This window comes from Bos taurus, chromosome 19 (genome assembly GCF_002263795.3).
Source record: "Bos taurus isolate L1 Dominette 01449 registration number 42190680 breed Hereford chromosome 19, ARS-UCD2.0, whole genome shotgun sequence".
Classification (NCBI taxonomy): domain Eukaryota; kingdom Metazoa; phylum Chordata; class Mammalia; order Artiodactyla; family Bovidae; genus Bos; species Bos taurus.
In genome coordinates, this window is record NC_037346.1 from 62,899,095 (window position 1) to 62,918,124 (window position 19,030).

Sequence of the window (19,030 nt, forward strand, 5' to 3'; positions counted from 1 at the left end):
AAGGCAGACGGGAACGGCCTTGAAGCTGAAAACACCTCGGCCTGCATGTCCGGAAGATGCTCGCATGTTGGCCGGTTCAGACGCGTTGCTTCCGGGAGACGGCCGGCATCTTTTCAGTGGCTCCTTTATCCTCTGTTCTTCCCCGACTGGACATTCCCACGTCCCGGTGCCCACGCCTGTGTGACCCCGTCGGCAGCTGGTAGCCCCCCTCCCCAGGCATGTCCCTTCCGCCCCTGCCACTCCTGACACTCAGAGTTCTCACTGAGGAGAAGAGCTCTGTGCCCTTCCCAGGGGCAGGCTGGTTCCACCCGCTCACCTCTGTTGTGCTGTTCATGGGCTGCTCCAAGTGGCTCAGTCGTAAAGAACCCGCCTGCCAGTGCAGGGCACTCTAGAGACGTGGGTTCCCGCTGGAGGAGGAGATGGCAACCACTCCAGTTTTCTGGGAAACCCCGTGGACAGAGGGGCCTGGTGGGCTACAGTCCACAGGGTCACAGAGAGTTCCAGGACTGAGCCCACACAGGTGGGGCAGTGCACCCCGCTCCGTCAGGAGCATCACCCACACTCCGCGCGGTTGTCTCTGTGAGGCCCCTCCGAACGCTTCATGCTCTGCCTAAGATGGGCTGCTTTCTCCTCACGCCCATGACACCATCTGCCACGTGGCTGGGCGTTTATTACTACTTATGTGCTCATCTCCCCCGGCCAGACCATTAGCCCTTTGAGGTCAGAGATGGCATCTTATCTCCCGTTCCCAATGCCTTGAATCTGTGCCTGAGATGTGTTGAGTAAATGCTGATGGTGATGGAAGGTCCCAGTGGGCACAGCATTGAGAACGACTCTGCTCTTCTCTGGTTGTGCTGGGTCTCCGCTGTGGTGCACAGGCTTCTCTGTTGTGGCCTTAGCTGCCCTGCGGCCCTAGAGAGCTGAGTTCCCCAACCACAGCCCCTGCATTGGAAGATGGCTTCTTTATCCCTGAACCAGCAGGCAAGTCCCAGAGAGGACTCAGCGTTACACTGTGCTCCTGCGTCCCAAATCTGAGCGAGTCTTGCCGTCTTAGCCTTCCGTCTGAATCACACAGAAGGGATCCCATTTTAGCCTATTTCATAAAGCCACGTGACTTCTGGGATCCTTCAGAGAAACATACATCCACCAAGAAGTGGTCACATCTTCTCCAAGAGACGCGTCATTGCTTACAGCCTGACCGTGGTCCTCGTCCTGACCTCCCACAGTGGCAGAGCTAACCATCCAGTGTCCACCGGCTGCTGGGTGCTTCCTGTGGACGGTCACTCCTGCAGGGCTCTGTGGGCAGTGACTCAGACCCAGCTTTCCACGCTGAGCACTCTGGGTGCTTGTGGGCAGCACCACGGCCAGGCTGGGGCAAGGGTCGCCAGTGTCATTTCCTTAAGGCACCGTTTGCCTCTGTTGTAAACACCCCAGTCTCCAAGCTCAGAGTGACACGGCTTCTTTCTCCTGCTCGACACGACCTCCAGTCCCTTTATAGAATTCTTTGTAGGAGCCTCAGCCCTCCTTCCGCTTTGACTTCAGTGACTCCTGCCACAAAGAAGCATTTTTAAAGATGGGCTTTGAACGCCTGCGTCCCCAGGAAGAGGAGAAACAAATTATTTGTGGGGCCTCTTTCAAGGCCAGCCCTGTAGCATACAGGGGACGTTGACCCTGACTGAGCCGATCATTCTTGTGCCGGATTTTAATTGCTTTTAATTATAGGATTATCATTTAAGCACAAGATTAATTGCCATGAAATTATTGCGAGCAACTTGATCATCTTCTAGAAAATAAATGCCTTAGCCAAGTGAGGAGTCTCTTAGAGGCTTGAAAGTGATGTCGTTTTAATCACTTCCACTGAAACGTTCTTTTAACTCTTTAATGGGCAGAGATGTTATGAGGATCAGGATGGGAGAGGAATGTTCCTTCTGGTTCTGCACCGGAAGGTTGGGAAAATTCAGTACCCCGTACTGAGGAGTCATTTGGCTCCCCTCTGGAAATGTCCCCAAATGTGGAGACTTCTCCTCTCTTGATTCAGTGAATCTTCATGAGTGGGTGGTGGGAATGCTCCACCAAGAAGCTCGAGAAGCAGATCCTGTCTTTGGTCCAATCTTAGCCTATTCTGATGAGCCCACGTTTCCCCACGTGTGATGGACTCTGCAGCCAGTGGTGTGCGCGTGCTCCAGGCATCGGCATCGAAATGGGGCTGAGAAACCTGAGTGTGTTCAGCTCAACTTCCAGGCACCTCCCTCCGCTGTGAAAGAACACAGATTTCCTGAGAAGGCCGAGATTTGGCTCCTGGGGCTGTCCTAAAACATCCTAGTAGAATAGCGAGGGGCAGGGCCACCTGCGGGAAGCTCGCTCCCAGGCACCCGGGGACCCGCCTTCCTGAGGAGAACAGCCCCTGTAGCTGCCACCCACCCTCCTGGGTAATTAGCGCAGGGTTTGTGGTTAATTAAAGACAGTCAGGGTCCCTTTTAAAATCAAAGCAGGCATTCTTTCCCCATAATAATGAAGCGAGAACAGATGCAAGGCAAAGTTCCTATAAAAGTTTTCGAGGTGGGCTGCTGTGGGGAAAGTCATGGAGAGGAAGTGTGGGTTTGCCAGCTTAGACCTGCTGGGCCGGGGATGTCATGGAAGGAAATGCAGGCTTTGCTCAACAGCCGGGGTGGGGTGGGGGTGGGGGGGTCGGGGGTCTCTTGTTCTGGAAAACTCGCCCACTGGCAGCTCTTCCCCTTGGGGAAGTCTCTCTGCAGCTGGGCGTCCACGGCTGGGACTAGGGCTGCAGGACACGGGGATTGATTTGGCTGTCCCTCACATCTCATTGGTGGTCTGGGCGATCACACGCAGAGGAGCCCAGAAGCCCAGAGGGAGCATGTGCTGGTGGGTTCCTGTCAGCCCTGTGCAGCCTCACGACCTCCCACTCACACGCCACCATCCTGCCCGACCCCAGACGCCCTCTCAGCCCCCGCCCCGAGAGACAGGGACCCTTGATGACGCTCAGAACCTCAAGCTCCTGAAGGATGCCAGTTTATTTTTGAAAAAAGAAAAATTCCTTGGCATACATCAAATGAGTAACACTCCATTAAGGAAGGATACAGGAACTTATGTTTATAGGATCATAAAAGTGATCTGATACAAAGAGCTGACTCACTGGTAAAGACCCTGATGCTGGGAAAGATTGAGGGCGGGAGGCGAAGGGGAAGACAGAGAATGGGATGGTTGGATGGCATCACTGACTCAACGGACGTGAGTGTGAGCAAGCTCAAGGAGATAGTGGAGGACTGGGAAGCCTGGTGTGCTGCGGTCCCCGGGGTTGCAAAGTATTGGATCCGACCTAGTGGCTGAACAACAGCAGGAACAGTTTCAGCCAAGTCTGAACAGCAGATGCCTTCAAGGGACGTCTTGTTTGCCGTGGTGGACGTTCCCACTAACAGAAGTGCTTGGGTCAAAGGAGAGGAGGGCCCCCATCCACCCCCATGGCCCAGGCAGAGGCTCCGAGGAGCAGAGTCTGAAAGGCACGGCTGTGGTCCAGCCTTTTATGTTATGTCTATAAAAACCAAGGCTTAGAGAGGGAGTGGGACTATTCGGTCGGGTTTTGGGTTGTGAAGGACAAAACTCAATTCCAACCCACTCTTAGAAAGGAGAGATTCCCCCCGAGAAATTGGGTCTTTTGCGTAGCTCGTGGGCGGGGGCGCCCTGGGGCCCCGGGGACGCCGGAGGTAGGGGTGGGCCCTGCTCACCCATCCTTCTCCAGCTGCTGCTTTTGTCTTTTTCACGGCAAGCTAGGCTGCCTCCGCTCTGCGGGAAGCGCGGCCCACGTCTGCCTCTGACAGCTCCGTCTCTCCTGCAGCGTCAGGTGTGAATCCGTGGCCCCAGGGAAGGCTGTGTTGGCTCGTGTTGGGTTAAGCGCCCCCTCTGCGCCCTGGACCCTGGCTGCCGGGCGGGGCTTATCGGAGGGCAGTCGATGTGTGCGGGAACAGGGCTGATGCTGAGCAAACAGAACGCCACACTTCATCAGCCAGGGTCGTGCAGAAAGGTGGTCAGGGGTGGGATGGGGGTGAGAACAGGGTCTTCGGCTTTGAGGCCTTTTCCTTTGACCTTGTTGCCTGTGTGTGAAATCACTGAAGAGCAGAGACGATGTCTAGGCTTCGGTTTGAAACTTGTTCATGACTCACAAGTCCCTTTGGAACAGATGAACGTATTCCCAGCCTGGCTGGTCTCCAGGGACAGGCAAGGATAAAGAAAATGTCTGGACTCAGCCGTGTTTGTCCAACCCCGCCAGCCCAGACGTTATTCACCCCTTTTATTCGGAAGCCGTAGAGCAGCGCTCCGGGCGGTGTGTCCGCAGTCCTGATGGACAGGAGATCCTGTGACGCTGGTACCCTCTGAATGGGCCCCCTCAGGATGTAGGACGAGTGGCCCAGGAAGCATAGAGACCTGTGCTTGGGGCTGGAGACCCAGATGGAGCTCCCTCGCCCGCACTGTGGGCTGCTTGGCAGCACGGTCTGGAGGCCGAGCGGCTCTCTGGGTCCTGGCAGCTCTGCCCCTCTCACCCCCACGGCTTTGCTTTCAGGAAGAGTTCCAGCTGCGAGAGCGAACAGCTGGGGACGCGCTAATAATGCCTCCGAGTCTTAGCTTCTCTCTGAGAAATACCAAGCTACCTGGCTTCCCTCCAGCCGAGGAAAGAAAAACAAGGTACATTTTCCCTGCGAGTCAGCCCATCAGGCTCCCCCCACGGTCAGGAAAATAACATGTCTCCTGCTTGGTATGTAAACCGTGGCAACTTCCCTCGGGCAGCAGGTGCCCTCACCTGGCCCTCTCCGAGCCCTTAGACCCCAGATGCCCGCCTCCTAGAGCCCCATGGGGCGCAGACCCTTCCCGCCTGCATCTCTGGACTGAGGGCGCTGCCTCTCTGGCCTCCCTCCCATTTAACCTCCGCCTACCTCACTGCTGTGCCAAGATGGTGGTGGTAGAGGCGCCATGGCTCAGGGGTGTATGAAGAGCTTGATTATTTTGCCGGATTAAAAGTTTTTCATCCAAGATCCTTGGCCCCTAGTCTTGCCTTTTTTTCGGAATTAATTTAGCCTCAAGTAGGCTCAATGCATGTGGTCGCCTTGGGAAGTTCCAAAGTGTTGACAGATGGGCTCAGTTGGAGAATGATCCCAAAGGTAGTGAGAGCATCGAGGTTTGTTTTTTCAACTGTGGCGGAGACGACCAGAGGGTCTGACAGCTGAAAAGCTCATACCCCTGACCTGGGCAGTCTAGCTAATGTTTATCTTCAGCTTCATATTCTCAGATTAAAGACCGTGGTGGTAGCACAGATGGAAGGGCCTCGGGGAGATGGCTTGTTACTAAGGCCTTTGTCTCCTAAGGCTCTTGTGTTCCAGAAACAAATACTGACCTGAGCCCCCCAGTAGCCCCTGAGGGACATGTCCCTGAGAGCATCATTTTGAGACCACTTCTAGGGACCAGGACTGTGTGGGTGCATCGCTGATCCCTCCGGTGACGGGACCACCCTGTGGACGGCAGGGCCCTCTCCTGCTGGCACGTGCAGGACCGTTGCTGGCCAAGCAGGCGTCATGGGTGATGCTCAGCATTGAATTCCTGATCGGGGAGCCCTGCAAAGGCCTCCTGAACACAGGGCTTCCCCGGACGAGCCAGCAAGAGCAAATCCTGCTCAAAGCCTTGGGTAAAGGTGACGGCGAGGAGGCTGGTTTCACTGGGCCTGGTCTCTCGAGGGTTCAGCTGCTTCCGGGTGAAGAGAGAGAGGAGCAGTAAACACCTCCATCTCTGTCGCACTGATGTGGCTGCTTATGGTTTTATTAGCAGCTGCCTGGGAGCCAGGCCCGACTTAATTTAATTTAATCTCCTTGGTTATTTTCAGCTCAGCTCAGTCTATTTTCAGCCCAGATGGAGGGGAAGTCATCAGATGGAGGGGGTGGCTGGGGAAGGGGCTGGGGGGGCTGCCTTCCGTGCCCCCCAACCCAGTGACTCAGGCTTGACCCCTCCTTTCGAGGAGCCGGGTCCCCAGACCAAGTTCTGGCTCTCATCGAGTTCCTCTCTGGGCCATCACCTTGTTGCTCTGAGTAACCGTGAACACTGAGAACAAGAAGGGACGGAAGTTTACCCGGTGAACAGGAAAAGGGCAGCTGAAGAGGACTCGCCCTCAGTCAGGACACCGTGCCCCTAGATGCCCAAGGCTGTGTCACAACAGGTTAAGTGCAGGCATGGGCTCCTCTGGCAGCCCAGTGGTTACGACTCTGGGCTCCCAGTGCAGGGGGCTCTGGTTCAATCCCTGGTCAGGGAACTAGACGCCACATGGCAAAAAAAAAAAAAAAAAGTACAGGCTTTTTGCAAGAATTAGCAGAGTCGAATATGACAAGAGAAACGGCCTCTGATCAACAGAGCAGAAGCCACGTGACTGAATGGAGAAAAGATGGCTCATTTCAGAATGTTGTTCAGAGAGTTGTCTAAACATTTGGAAGAAAAAAATAAGGAAAACTCACACTGTATACCAAAATAAATTTCCAATGGATTTAAAAGTTAAATATATTAAAAAAAAAAAAAAGACAGAATAATTGAAGAAAACTTAAGTGAATATTTGGCTAATCTCGGGAAAGGCAAGGATTTTCTGAATGTAAAAGAAATAGAAGAAGTAAAAAAGGAAATGCTTGACAGACTTAGCTGTATAAAGACTTGAGCTGCTGTGTTGCTGGAAGCATGGGGAGTGAAATCTAAATGAAGTTTGCAGCATACGAGACAAAGAGCCTTTGTCATTCCTTTACATCTAAAGAGGGAGAAGGCAGTGGCACCCCACTCCAGCACTCTTGCCTGGCAAATCCCATGGTTGGAGGAGCCTCGTAGGATGCAGTCCATGGGGTCGCTAAGAGTCAGACACGACTGAGCGACTTCACTTTCACTTTTCACTTTGATGCATTGGAAGAGGAAATGACAACCCACTCCAGTGTTCTTGCCTGGAGAATCCCAGGGACGGGGGAGCCTGGTGGGCTGCCCTCTGTGAGGTCGCACAGAGTCGGACACGACTGAAGCGACTTAGCAGTAGCAGCAGTACATCTAAAGAGCTCTTGTGACCTGGTAGGAAAATGCTTTACCACCCTATAGGGAACTTGGACAAGGACGAAATCAAAGAAAAAGAAACACTAACATAGCAGGGGGGGAATAGTTAAGCCTCGAAAATAATCAAGGAAGCCACAAATACAAGGTTATTTTTAAGTTTTATCCCCATACCCTTCATAAAACTTTGATATGACTTCTGGGGGAGTTATTTGGCAATGCACATCAGAGTCGTGAATGATTTTACCCGCTCCGGTCCACTTCTAATAATAATGTGTATCCTGAGGCAAAACAGAATTTCAGATGGATGTTGACACGGGAAGATGACCTGTTGCCATGTGATTACACAAAGGGGAAGAATTTTAATCTACATAGATGGCTGAGACAGGGAATGGATAAACTAGATCATGAGATAGCTAAAAAATGGGACGAGAGCCTTTCAAAATGCTTTCAAAACATACCTTGTTGTGTCATAAAGGCGGTTCCTACGCTGTGTTCTTAGGGAGTTCCCTGGCTGTCCCGCGGGTAGGACTCCGTGCTTTCTCTGCCGAGGGCCCAGGTTCAATCCCTGGTCAGGGAACTAAGATCCTATAAGCCATGTGGTGTGGCCAAAAGAAATTTAAAAACCGGAACAAAACCAACAAAAAGCTCCTCTGTTCCTAGACATAGACTCTATAAGAATAAATGTTTCGGTGCAGATAAGCGCAGAGCAAAGAGCCCGGTGGTAAGAGCAGTTCTCTTACAGCAGGAGCTTAGGTGGTTTTCCTTTTCTTCTTAATGCTTTTATGTGTTTTAGTTTTTGAATGACGAGTATATCCATTCCTCTCATAATAAGAAAAAGAAGTCTTTCTTAAGAGTTTCTTGTTGTTTATACAGAATCATCTGGGCTCCCATAACCTGGAAAATATCATTTCTCCAACAACCAGATTCCATTTCCTCTTGCAACTTTAAGGTCATAGAAGTTTAATAAAAATTGTTATTTTCCACTAACTGGAAGAGAAAAAGTAATGAAACATTTATGATTCTTGTTCAAGGACCAAAAGTTGCCTTTTCTCATCTCAGACCAAATTCTCGTAAGTTCTCTTTCATTCGTTCATGGGATTTTGGTGGTAGAGTTGCTGACTCGGGTTTTTTCTGGTCTGTGGATGGCACTGGATTTCCTGGGACAGAAATTACATTCTTATCATCAAAGCATGGGCCTCGCCAGCGAGACAGAGCGTTAAGTGAATCGGCCCCAGCTCTGGGGTGGGGCGGGGGGGTGCTGAGCAGGTGGACGTTCCTCTTGCTTACATTCCTCACCTGTGTCTTTGGCCATAAAGGAAGCAAAGATGATGAAATGTATGGGCCACATATTCTTAACATGTGCATGTGACTAAGTGGCTTCAGTTGTGTCCGACTCTTTGCAACTCCATGGATGGTAGCCCACCAGGATCCTCTGTCCATAGGATTCTGAGGCAAGAATACTGGAGTGGGTTGCCATTTCTTCCTCCAAGAGATCTTTCCAACCCAGAGATCAAACCCAGGTATCCTGTGGCTCCTGCCTTGCAGGCGGGTTCTTTTACCACTGAGCCACAGGACATGGAGCAGATCAAATCCAGAATTCTGGAGGTTTCAATACAGACAGTGCAAGCAGACAACACGTGCAATCAGATCAGATGGAGCAGAGAGACAGCGCCAGGGGCCCAGGCTGTTCTCCGAGTCCTGGTCCATCGTTACTCAGTCAAAATCGCTCCTGTGGCCAATGCCGCCTTGCATTTTATTCCCGAAATCCAGAGGAGTTCCGTATGGGACTTCCCTTCCCCAAGTGAGAGGGGTCCTTTCCGGCTTGTTTCCCCTGAAAGCTGGGGCCGCGTCGTGTCCTTTAAACCTCTGTGGGCCCAGTGACCCTTCCTTCTGAGCAGTTAACATTTTCCAAAACATACCGCCTGCTCTGGACCCGACTTTATTCTCCACTGAGAATGCCTGTGAGGCTTTTCCTTGTCCGAGAGTCCCTCCGAATGGACGCTTTATGAACTGCAGCTGGAGACACGGTGTTCACCACCTCTCCAGTCAGCTGTAGCGTCTCAGCCCAGAGAATCTCTGGATCTCTCATAGGTCTGGACCAGGTGCGGGGAGACGCCCCACCAGGTGGGGCCTGGAGCTGCCCCTGCTCTCAAGTTGCTCTGAGTCTCTAGACTTGAAGCTCCAGTGGGCCAGGCAAGCGCGGAGGGGAGGTTGGAGACGATGGGTCTGGCACCAAGGTCCAGGCTGAAGCCCCGGGAGGGCTGGGGAAGGGGCAGGTCCCCCCTGGCCAAGGACGGGACAGGGTGCCAGATAGGTGGAGGGGCGTGGAGGTTCAGGGGTCAGGATGCAGCTCCCAAGCTTGTGTCATGAGCTGCATTCGGCAGCAGGGATTCAGTCATCAGCATCAGAGCGGGGGCTCCCCGGTGGGGGCTGAGTGTTGGGACCAGGCAAGTACCGAGCACGCTGTGTAGGGTGTGGTTAACTGTTTGACACGTTCAGTAATCAGCCCATCGGGGCCAGGCCGCATCCCTGGGTGCGTGTGGAACCGGGCGTGGAGCATCCCCAGAACCAAGACAGAACGTTTCAGTAGCAGAGCACACAGGCTGTTGCCCTCGTTTCTAGGTTGGGCGCCTCCAAGACATAATGTCACTCAAGCCTCAGAAATTCTCTCTGTTCTAAAGTCACAGTGATGTGACTTAGCGTCTCCTCGGTCACCTACTGGTGACCAGGCCTGTGAGCCCCCATCCTCGGCTCCCCACCACCTCTGGCTCCATCGCTCCTTCCGCCAGATCGAGCCTGGCCCCTTGGGGTGCCCACATGCTCATGGAGAACTGGGGGCCCAGTGGGCAGCCCTCCCCTCAAAGGCCTCCCATCTAGGAGCTGCCCTGGCCAGTCCTCACTGCCTATCGCGGGGGCCGCCCTAGACCCCTGCCCACCTGCAGGGGGATGCTCCCTCCTGTGTAGACACTGGTCCTGAAGGGCGTGGAGAAAGGAGGGTCCCTCCGTCCTTGAGAGCCAGGCGCTGAAGGCACACAGCCCGGGGCCTGCAGGCGCCCAAAGGTTGTCATAGAAACCGTAGGCCAGTGCTCCAGGAGCTCATGGCTTAAAAGAGGAGGAGGACTCTGCCCAGAGCGCCCTCAGGGGCCCTGTCGCCCGGCAGTGTGGACACCTGTGGGCGCTGGGAGGGGACCCGGGCGCTTTGCCCTCTGTGCCCGGCCCTGGTGCCAGTCAAGGCAGCCCGGGCCCTGCCTACCAGGTGACCTGAGCCGCCCGCCGGCCTGGGACCTGGCTGGTTCTGACCTTTCCCGGGCCCGAGCTTGCCCGTCGACCCCTCCCGCGACCCCCATGCTGGCCAGGGCTCGTCTCTCTGATGGCTGGAGAGGCTTGACTCAGAACCACCCCACCCCGGGTGCCGCGCCCACTGCTAGACAGCTTGGCCGCCCCCTCAGCGTCTCGTGCCAGGGATGCTGGGTGAACCCTCCTGTTCCGGAAGCAGCCCGCGTCCCCCACTGGCTGCGTTTGTGGGAGTCCTGGCTCCTGGAGCCAAACCCCCTCCCCTAAGACGCGGCTCCTCCTCTCGCAGCATCGTCAGAGGAGCTAAAGGCGCGGCAGGGACAGGCCTTGGGGACATGGCGTCCTCCTGGCCCGCGCAGGGAGGCCCATTTGGGGCAGTGAGGGCCGAGCCCCGGGGGCTCTGAGAGTCATCTTGTTTGACCCAAGGGTCTTGGCCGACGTGCTGAAGGGACGAATCCAGAGGAGGGCGGACGTTCCCGGTTAACACCAGGTGGACCCTCAGTCCCGTCACCAGCGTCCTGATGAGAGAGGTGTGGTGGGGGCTCTGACACACAGGAGGGGCGGCCTGGGGGCTGAGCAGAGGCCGGAGCGACGTGGCCGCCAGCCTGGTGAGGCTGCGAGATGCAGGGGCAGCTTCTTCCCTGGAGCCTCTGGCCAGAACGTGGTCCTGCCAGCACCTTGAGTTTGTTTTTTTTTTTTTTCCAATTTTAGTTTTATTTCTTTAACACCAAAACCGTTCTGTATTGAGATTTGGCTGATTAACAATGTGATGCTTCAGATGCACAGTGCAGGGACTCAGCCATCCATATATATGTGTCCATTCTCCCCCAAACTCCCTCCCATCCAGGCTGGCACACAGCGTGGAGCAGAGTTCCCTCTGCTGTACAGCAGGTTTCCAACACCTTGGTTTTATCCCGGTGATTCTGACATTGGCCTCCAGACCTGTGGGAATAAATCTCTGTTATTTTAAGCCACCGAGTTTGTAGTCACGTGTCCCAGCAGCCACGGGAAGCTGATCCTGCTGGACCCACAGGACAAGGATGCCTGCGTCCTGATGGTGGGAGCAGGGAAAGCTGGAGGTCATCCCTGCCCTCCTCCAAGGCAGGACGTTCTTCCCCGCACCCCACTCACTGTGGGGGGGGGCGGGGTTGGAGGAGCCTGCCTCGCCACCAGACCTCAACATCTTATGGACCAAAGCTCCCCTCTCACTCCATTCACTGTGCTTCTCCAGCATGAGACTAGTGGGTGCTTATTGGGCAAATAAAGAAAATAAAATGAAAATACAGCCCACCCACCAGGCTCTCGTGGTGCACACAAGGGATCTTTCAGGGGTTACGGCGGGGCGGGGCAGGGGGGACCGAACCGGTTTGGACGCACATCATGCTATTTTGTCAAATGTCATTTACCCTCGTTCCAGGATTTGTTTTTGTGATCTTAAAAAAATCCCTGCCTTCGAGCACAATTACCCCGCTCGCGGTGCACCCACGGCAGCTGTCTCTTCTCCCTGTGTTTTCCCGGCGCCGTTTGTCTTAGAATTAGCGTCGCACACAAAGCATCGCTCCTACGCGTGCGTGGGCACAGTGCCCGTGGCCTCCTGGGCCAGGAGCACCGGATGCTCTCGGGCCCGAGTCTCGGTGACATGTCGTCTCACGGGGTCCAGGCACCAGCCTGTTGCTTCTTAGGCTGATGTCAGCTGGTCCCTGAGGCCCTGCTGTAGAGATTACTTGGCAACCAGAACACCCCAACCACTGAATGATTTTAGAATCGCACCCCCGAGAATGAAGGCTGAGTGCTGAATAACTGATGCTTTTGAACTGTGGTGTTGGAGAAGACTCTTGAGAGTCCCTTGGACTGCAAGGAGATCCAACCAGTCCATCCTAAAGGAGACCAGTCCTGGGTGTTCATTGGAGGGACTGATGTTGAAGCTGAAACTCCAATACTTTGGCCACCTGATGCAAAGAGCTGACTCGTTTGAAAGACCCTGATGCTGGGAAAGATTGAGGGCAGGAGGAGAAGGGGAAGACAGGATGAGATGGTTGGATGGCATCACCTACTCAATGGATATGGGTTTGGGTGGACTCTGGGGGAGTTGGTGATGGACAGGGAGGCCTGGCATGCTGCGGTCCATGGGGTCATAAAGAGTCGGACATGACTGAGCGACTAAGCGGAAGTGGACTGAACTGACCACCACACTCACACCTCTCAGTCGGGTGGAGTGAGCCCTTCGGCCCCTCCCGTTCTCCAAGGGAGAGCTTCATTTTTCAGCCCAAATTTGTCATCTCTTGTGATACTCAGGTTGCTTTTTTAGGGGAGTAGACCTTCTGTGTTGTGCTTAAAAACCTGGGTCACACTTCTCCAGTGGTCAGGGCCCCTGGAACCTCCTGTCTCAGTGAAGACCGTGGAGCTTGGGCGGTGGGATGAGGCTGGGACTCTGCAACCAGGGTGTCATGCGTGCTTATGTCCTGCTGTCTTTTCTTCTCTGCTGCTTCCAAGCCGCCAACAGCAGAAGGCACTGTGTCTACCTGACAACATTTCCTTCTCCAGCCCTTCTGTGCCGCAGGAAATGTGCCTCTGCTGGCTGATCTAGAGGAAGCAGCAGCGGCTCATGAACTGCTGTTCCCAGCACGTGGGGTAACAGGACGGAGGTCTGTCTGGGAAGCGGGTCATGGGGCAGCCGAGCCGGGCACCTGCTTCTGTCCTGTCCGCTCTCGGCTGCATGAGGTTAGGTACTGTTTTACGGGAAAGTCGCTGGAGGGAGTCAGCGGTGTATGAGGAACACACGGCGGGCTGCTCTGTGGCAGGTCACCCTGGGCTGGCCTTCCGCCCCTCGGACGCTAGAGCAGGTCACCCTGGGCCGGCCTTCCGCCCCTCGGACGCTGGAGCAAGTCAGCCTGGGCCGGCCTTCCGCCCCTCGGACGCTGGAGCAGGTCACCCTGGGCCGGCCTTCCGCCCCTCGGACGCTGGAGCAGGTCACCCTGGGCCGGCCTTCCGCCCCTCGGACGCTGGAGCAGGTCACCCTGGGTCATCCTGCCACCCCTCGGACACTGGAGCAGGTCACCCTGGGTCATCCCGCCGCCCCTCGGACACTAGAGCAGGTCACCCTGGGCTGGCCTTCCGCCCCTCGGACACTAGAGCAGGTCACCCTGGCCCGGCCCACCACTCCTCGGACACTGGAACCGGTCAGCCTGGGTCATCCTGCCACCCCTCGGACACTGGAGCAGGTCACCCTGGGTCATCCCGCCGCCCCTCGGACACTAGAGCAGGTCACCCTGGGCCGGCCCACTGCCCCTCGGACACTGGAGCAGGTCACCCTGGGTCATCTCGCCACCCCTCAGACACCGGAGCAGGTTACTAGAACATGGCCACACTGTCACCTTCCCGTGCTAAGGCTTCCGGGCAAGGACGGTGCCAGCCCTTGGTGGGTCTCCAGGCACCCGAGCAGCGCTCGTCTCTGACCTCTGCCCTTAGGGCTCCACCTGAACACCCAGTGTGTTTAGCCCCTTTCACCTGTCCCCCGCCCCCACCGCCCACCACCAACACTGGCACCGTCTTCTGAAATTCTTCTAAATTCCTCCTTTGACAATCACACTAAGCTGACAGTCTGTTGATGGGCTGGAGCAGTGGATCTTGCCAGCTTCCCCACAGAACCACCTGGAAGCCCCCTGCCTCCACCCAGTTCTGACTCGGTTGGTGAAGCTGAGGCTGCCGTCCAGGGGCCACGCTGTGAGAGCCGCTGGGCTGAGAGTCTGGGCCCAGGGAGATGTGTTCCCGTGGTGTCCAGCTGACTGGGTGCCCCAGAGCTTTTAGCTGCGCTGGGGGGTAGAGTGAGGAAGGCCCCTGGCTGCGGTCCCTTCTCGTCAGACCGACGGGTGATTGACAGGTGTTGGCATCAGCCCTCCCGCACAGGAGCCTCCATCAGCTGCTCCGCGGAGCTGCCCCTCTGCAGGCGACATGGCCTTGTCTCCACTTTAGTTTCCATTTGCTTCTCCATCTCGAATGGGCACTGGGGCCACCCAGGGTCTTGGGAAAGGCTCCTGAGTCTTCCCCCTGGGTCAGCCCCCCTCCCGTGCAATCCTCATGCACAGCGGGCTAGAAGCCACCAGCTCTACAAAGGAAAGAGACGACCTCTTGTAGGGGTTCCAGTGGCGCCGTGTGCGGGCTAGCCTGCTGGCTGCTTAGGCGGGAGGCGGACCAGCTCTCCTGGCTGGGGTGGTGGTGGGGAGGGTGTTAGGATGCAGGTTCTGCTTCCCCAGGTTTGGGCAGCAATCCCGGTGCCACTGATGCTGCCGGACCGGGCCAGTGCTGAGTCTCCAGGCTTGGCCGCTGGGTCCCCCAGGCCCACTGCCTGTGGTGGGCAGTGGCAGCGGGCAGCTTCTCTCGTGGTGAGGGTCAGAGCCACAGCCCCCGCTTCAACACCGTCGTGATGCCTCTCGATCGGCCGGGTCCTGATGCAGGACGCTCAGCAGTGTAGGTCTGTCCTCCTTTTGTAACCTGGGATCTTTCTTCTTCTCTCTTCACAGTACGAGACGCGAAAAACCTAATCCCTATGGATCCAAATGGGCTTTCAGATCCTTACGTGAAGCTGAAGCTTATTCCTGACCCCAAGAACGAGAGCAAACAGAAAACCAAGACCATCCGCTCGACGCTGAACCCCCGGTGGGACGAGTCCTTCACGTTGTGAGCTGAACCCCCTCCTCCTCCATGTTCTGAGCAGCGATGAGCTGGGCTTGTCATAAACGTCTTTAGACATCTATTCATCCCTAGGCTCTCCTCCCACAGCTGCTAGAGACGGATAGAAACTGGTCGCTGGATAGAAACTCAGTTTACCAAGACTTATACACGATACCCCAAGTGACCATCAGTAACTCCTGTATAAAAAATTCTCTCACATTTCAGATGTAGAATCAAGTCCTCCCTCTTGGCGGACTTCGGTTTTTTGAGGGGGGGCGGTTAGAGGAGGCTGTAGGTAAGAGGTAGGTAAGGCTGTAGGTAAGAGTTTAAACAATAGTTTTTAAAACATGGAATAAGTGAGTAACCATCGAAGCCGATGTTGCCACTGAAATGGGAAGGTTATCTTTCCATCTAAGCAGGGAAGACTTTCTGGGGAAGGCGACATTTAATGTGGGCCTGAAAGGAGTGAAAAGATTTTGGAGACAGAGATGGGAGAGGGGAAAGAAGGGAGGAAAGGTTGGGGAGTGGAGGCCTGAGTAAGTCAAGAGCAAGAAAGCTCTGAGTACAGCTGAGCATAAGCAAGGGGCCCTCTCTGCGAATGAGAATGCAGGAAGCAGCTTGTCTGTCACACCCAGACGTAGCTGTCTAGGGTATAGACCAGAGGCTGTCCAGCCTTGCTCTGGGAAGGGCTGGACAGTAAATGGTTTAGGCCTTATGGGTCATCCAGTCTCTGTTGCAGGTACTGTTCTAGATTCAGAGCTGCCATAGCCAAATGTGTCCAGACAAACAGCCGTGACTGTTTCAATAAAACTTTATTTACACACACAAGCAGTGGGCCTGACTTGCCCATGGCTCATGGTTTGCTAACCTCTTGTCTAGAGCTTTGGTTACCGAAGGGCTGGCACTTTGTTGATGATGGAGAACCACAGGAAGAGAATTGAATATACTATTTTTTTAATCTCAAGTTCAGATCTCGAGCATGTGGTATCATCCCTTAAACCACAGTAAAGATAACCCTGTATCTGTGTATGTGTTCTTTGGTAGCAAATTAAAACCTTCTGATAAAGACCGGCGACTGTCTGTGGAAATCTGGGACTGGGATCGAACCACACGGAACGACTTTATGGGGTCCCTTTCCTTTGGGGTCTCGGAGCTGATGAAGATGCCGGCCAGCGGATGGTGAGGAAGGCTGAGTGTGTCTGTGTGAGCCAAAAGTGAATTGTCTGAAAACATTAGCACTTTCAGAGATTCAGGAGACGAGCTGGCTTAAGTCCAGAGTGACCACTGCGTGTGAAGTTTCCTGGGTCCTGGCTCCCCAGTGAACGCATTTCAGAACCAGCTGGACTGGAGCCTGGGGGTGGGGGGGACTTGTTGAACCCAGTGGTGCCAGCATGGTCTCACCCTCCTCTGCCCCGTGTCTCTGAAGGTACAAGCTGCTGAACCAAGAGGAGGGCGAGTACTACAACGTGCCGATCCCCGAAGGCGACGAGGAAGGCAACGTGGAGCTCAGGCAGAAATTCGAGGTGAGACCAGAGCATGAGTGAACCATCTTTCTATTCAGAAAGTTTCACTCCAGGAAGGGCCAGATTTTTGTGGTCATTGGGCTGGAAGGCAAAAGTCACGTAAATGTTAATCTTTGTCCTTATCTAAAGGCGTGGATGTTGCGTCATCGCCTTGCTTTGCAGGCTGTTATCCGTAGAGCATGGAGATTGGGAACAGCCCTGCAGAGAGGGGGCTGGTTCCTGCGCGGGGAGTCGGTCTGGCATCAGGGGGAGATGGGCAGGTCCTAGGCTTCTCCAGGCGGCAGCGTCCTTGGGTGTGACTGTTGGGCCAGCATCTCCCTTTTCTCTGCATATCTCTAGGAATGGGAGCTCCCTGTCCACACCCGGGTGCGCACAGCCTTCTGCCCCAGTGGTGTCACCTCTTCCTCCCCCCTTCACCCCTGCTTCTCTCTCCTCACCTGACGTCTCAGCTCTTAATGCAGTTTCTGCTCCAAGCACCTGCCTTACGCTCCAAGTCACAGCTTTCCATTTCTTGCCATTTCTCCAATCACCTGTGTGTTGGTTGTTCAAAGAACCCATGTAGTAGCTGATTGTGTCTCTGCACCAGTCTCATGGGGGCTTCCCTGGGGGCTCAGATGGTAAAGAATCTGCCTGCAGTGCAGGAGACAGGGGTTCAATCCCTGGGTCAGGAAGATTCCTAGAGGAGGGCATGGCAGCCCACTTCAGTATTCTTGGGCTTCCCTGGTGGCTCAGACAGAAAGATACGCCTGCAGTACAGGAGACTCAGGTGTGATCCCTGGGTCAGGAAGACCCCCTGGAGGAGGGCATGGCAGCCCACTCCAGTATTCTTGCCTGGAGAATCCCGTGGACAGAGGAGTCTGGCAGGCTACAGTCCGCGGGGTTGCAAAGAGTCAGACACAGTTGAGTGACCGAGCACTCACACACGTACCTGATTCATGACCTTGTGAAGCTTCCCCTTCCTCGGGCAATTCCCAAGCCCTAAAGAAATTCCGAGGTGCACACACATGCGGCACAGAGACCCTGCACGGCTGGCGCCCTTGGGTCCCTCCTCCCGCTGTTGTTTCTTCTCCCAAATGTATTCCGTCCCGAAGAAGCACACAGGTCGTACCTGCCAGTTAGAAGGTTCTGAAGGGTATGAAACACAAACATTCACAGTGCTCCGTCACTAATGTTGTTTTCAGTTGCTCAGTCGTGTCCAGCTCTTTGCGACCCCATGGACCGTAGCACGCCAGGCTCCTCTGTCCTTCACCATCTCCAGGAGCTTGCTCAAATTCAGGTCCATTGAGTCGGTGATGCCATCCAACCGTCTCATCCTCTGTCGTCCCCTTCTCCTCCCGCCCTCAATCTTCCCCAGCATCAGGGCCTTTTCCAGTGAGTCAGCTCTTCGCATCAGGTGGCCAACATATTGCAGCTTTAGCTGCAGCCTCAGTCCTTCCAATGAATATTCAGGGTCGATTTCCTTTAAGATGGACTGGTTGGATCTCCTTGCTGTCCAGGTGACTCTCAAGAGTCTTCTCCAGCACCACAGTTTTAAAGCATCAATTCTGCTGGGTTCAGCCTTCTTTATGTCACTGGTCACTGATCACTGACATTTGGTTAAGAGGCTGCTGATGGCAGACACTTGCAGGCAGGGCCTGGGTGCCCTCAGGAGCATGGAGGACTGGGCCGGGAGGGCGCCCTGCAGGTCTGTAGTAGAGGCCGACACACCACTTGCAGGATCACCCCAGAGACTGCAGACGCCTGAGGATCACAGGTGTGTCGGCTTTTATTTATCCTGGGGAAACATTTTGAGATTATCTTTGTTACTGATTAACAGAATGTGATCCAGTTATGATGAGAGTTAAGACGTTTAAATCACTGCACTTGAGACTCAGTTGCTAGATTGTCTGTGAAAAGAAAGCAGGCATTCTTCTGTTTACTGCTGTTGAAACTGGATTTTCCAAAAGCCTCCATCGTCTTTGAGGACTTTAGCTAATTCAGGATATTCTTCAGATGGGGGGAAAAATGGTTCATTGGAGACCCCCAACAAAGTGTAGCTGTGTGTTGATTTGATCAGGCCTGCCAGTGTTACCATGGAAACCTGAGTACTTCAGATGACCTTTTGGACACAAAACAGAAAATCTATGGGCCTCATTATGGACTCTGCTTTTTTCCCCCAAATGGCTTCCTTAATTACTTTCTGAACTGTGTGATGTTAACAGTGGGGTAAATCTATAAAATGCACATCAGTAAAAAGAGATTTTGTTTTCCTCTTTGCACGTCAGCTCTTAGAGGCAGAGCCTGAAATTGAAATGGGATGAGGTTCGGTGTTGGAAATCATTTTCTCACCTCTGTTTGAGCATCATCAACAGGGATTAACACTGCTCCTCAGCAGAGCAGACTCTGAAGGACGCTGCACAGGATTTCTAGTACTCTGGGTGGGGGGAGGGCATGCAGTTATGTGACTGTACCGCAGCCTGTTT

The 19,030-nt window shown here is 54.5% G+C and overlaps 1 protein-coding gene across 3 annotated transcripts in view; it reads left to right on the forward strand.

Moving 5' to 3' along the window:
- The window catches only part of PRKCA (protein kinase C alpha), a 310,559-nt gene that overhangs the window by 234,567 nt on the left and 56,962 nt on the right, over positions 1–19,030 (forward strand). For all 3 annotated transcript variants that reach the window (XM_024979613.2, XM_024979614.2, NM_174435.1), the window contains 3 exon segments: positions 14,895–15,051; positions 16,090–16,224; positions 16,472–16,568. In XM_024979613.2, the coding sequence (XP_024835381.1) occupies positions 14,895–15,051; positions 16,090–16,224; positions 16,472–16,568 (389 nt within the window).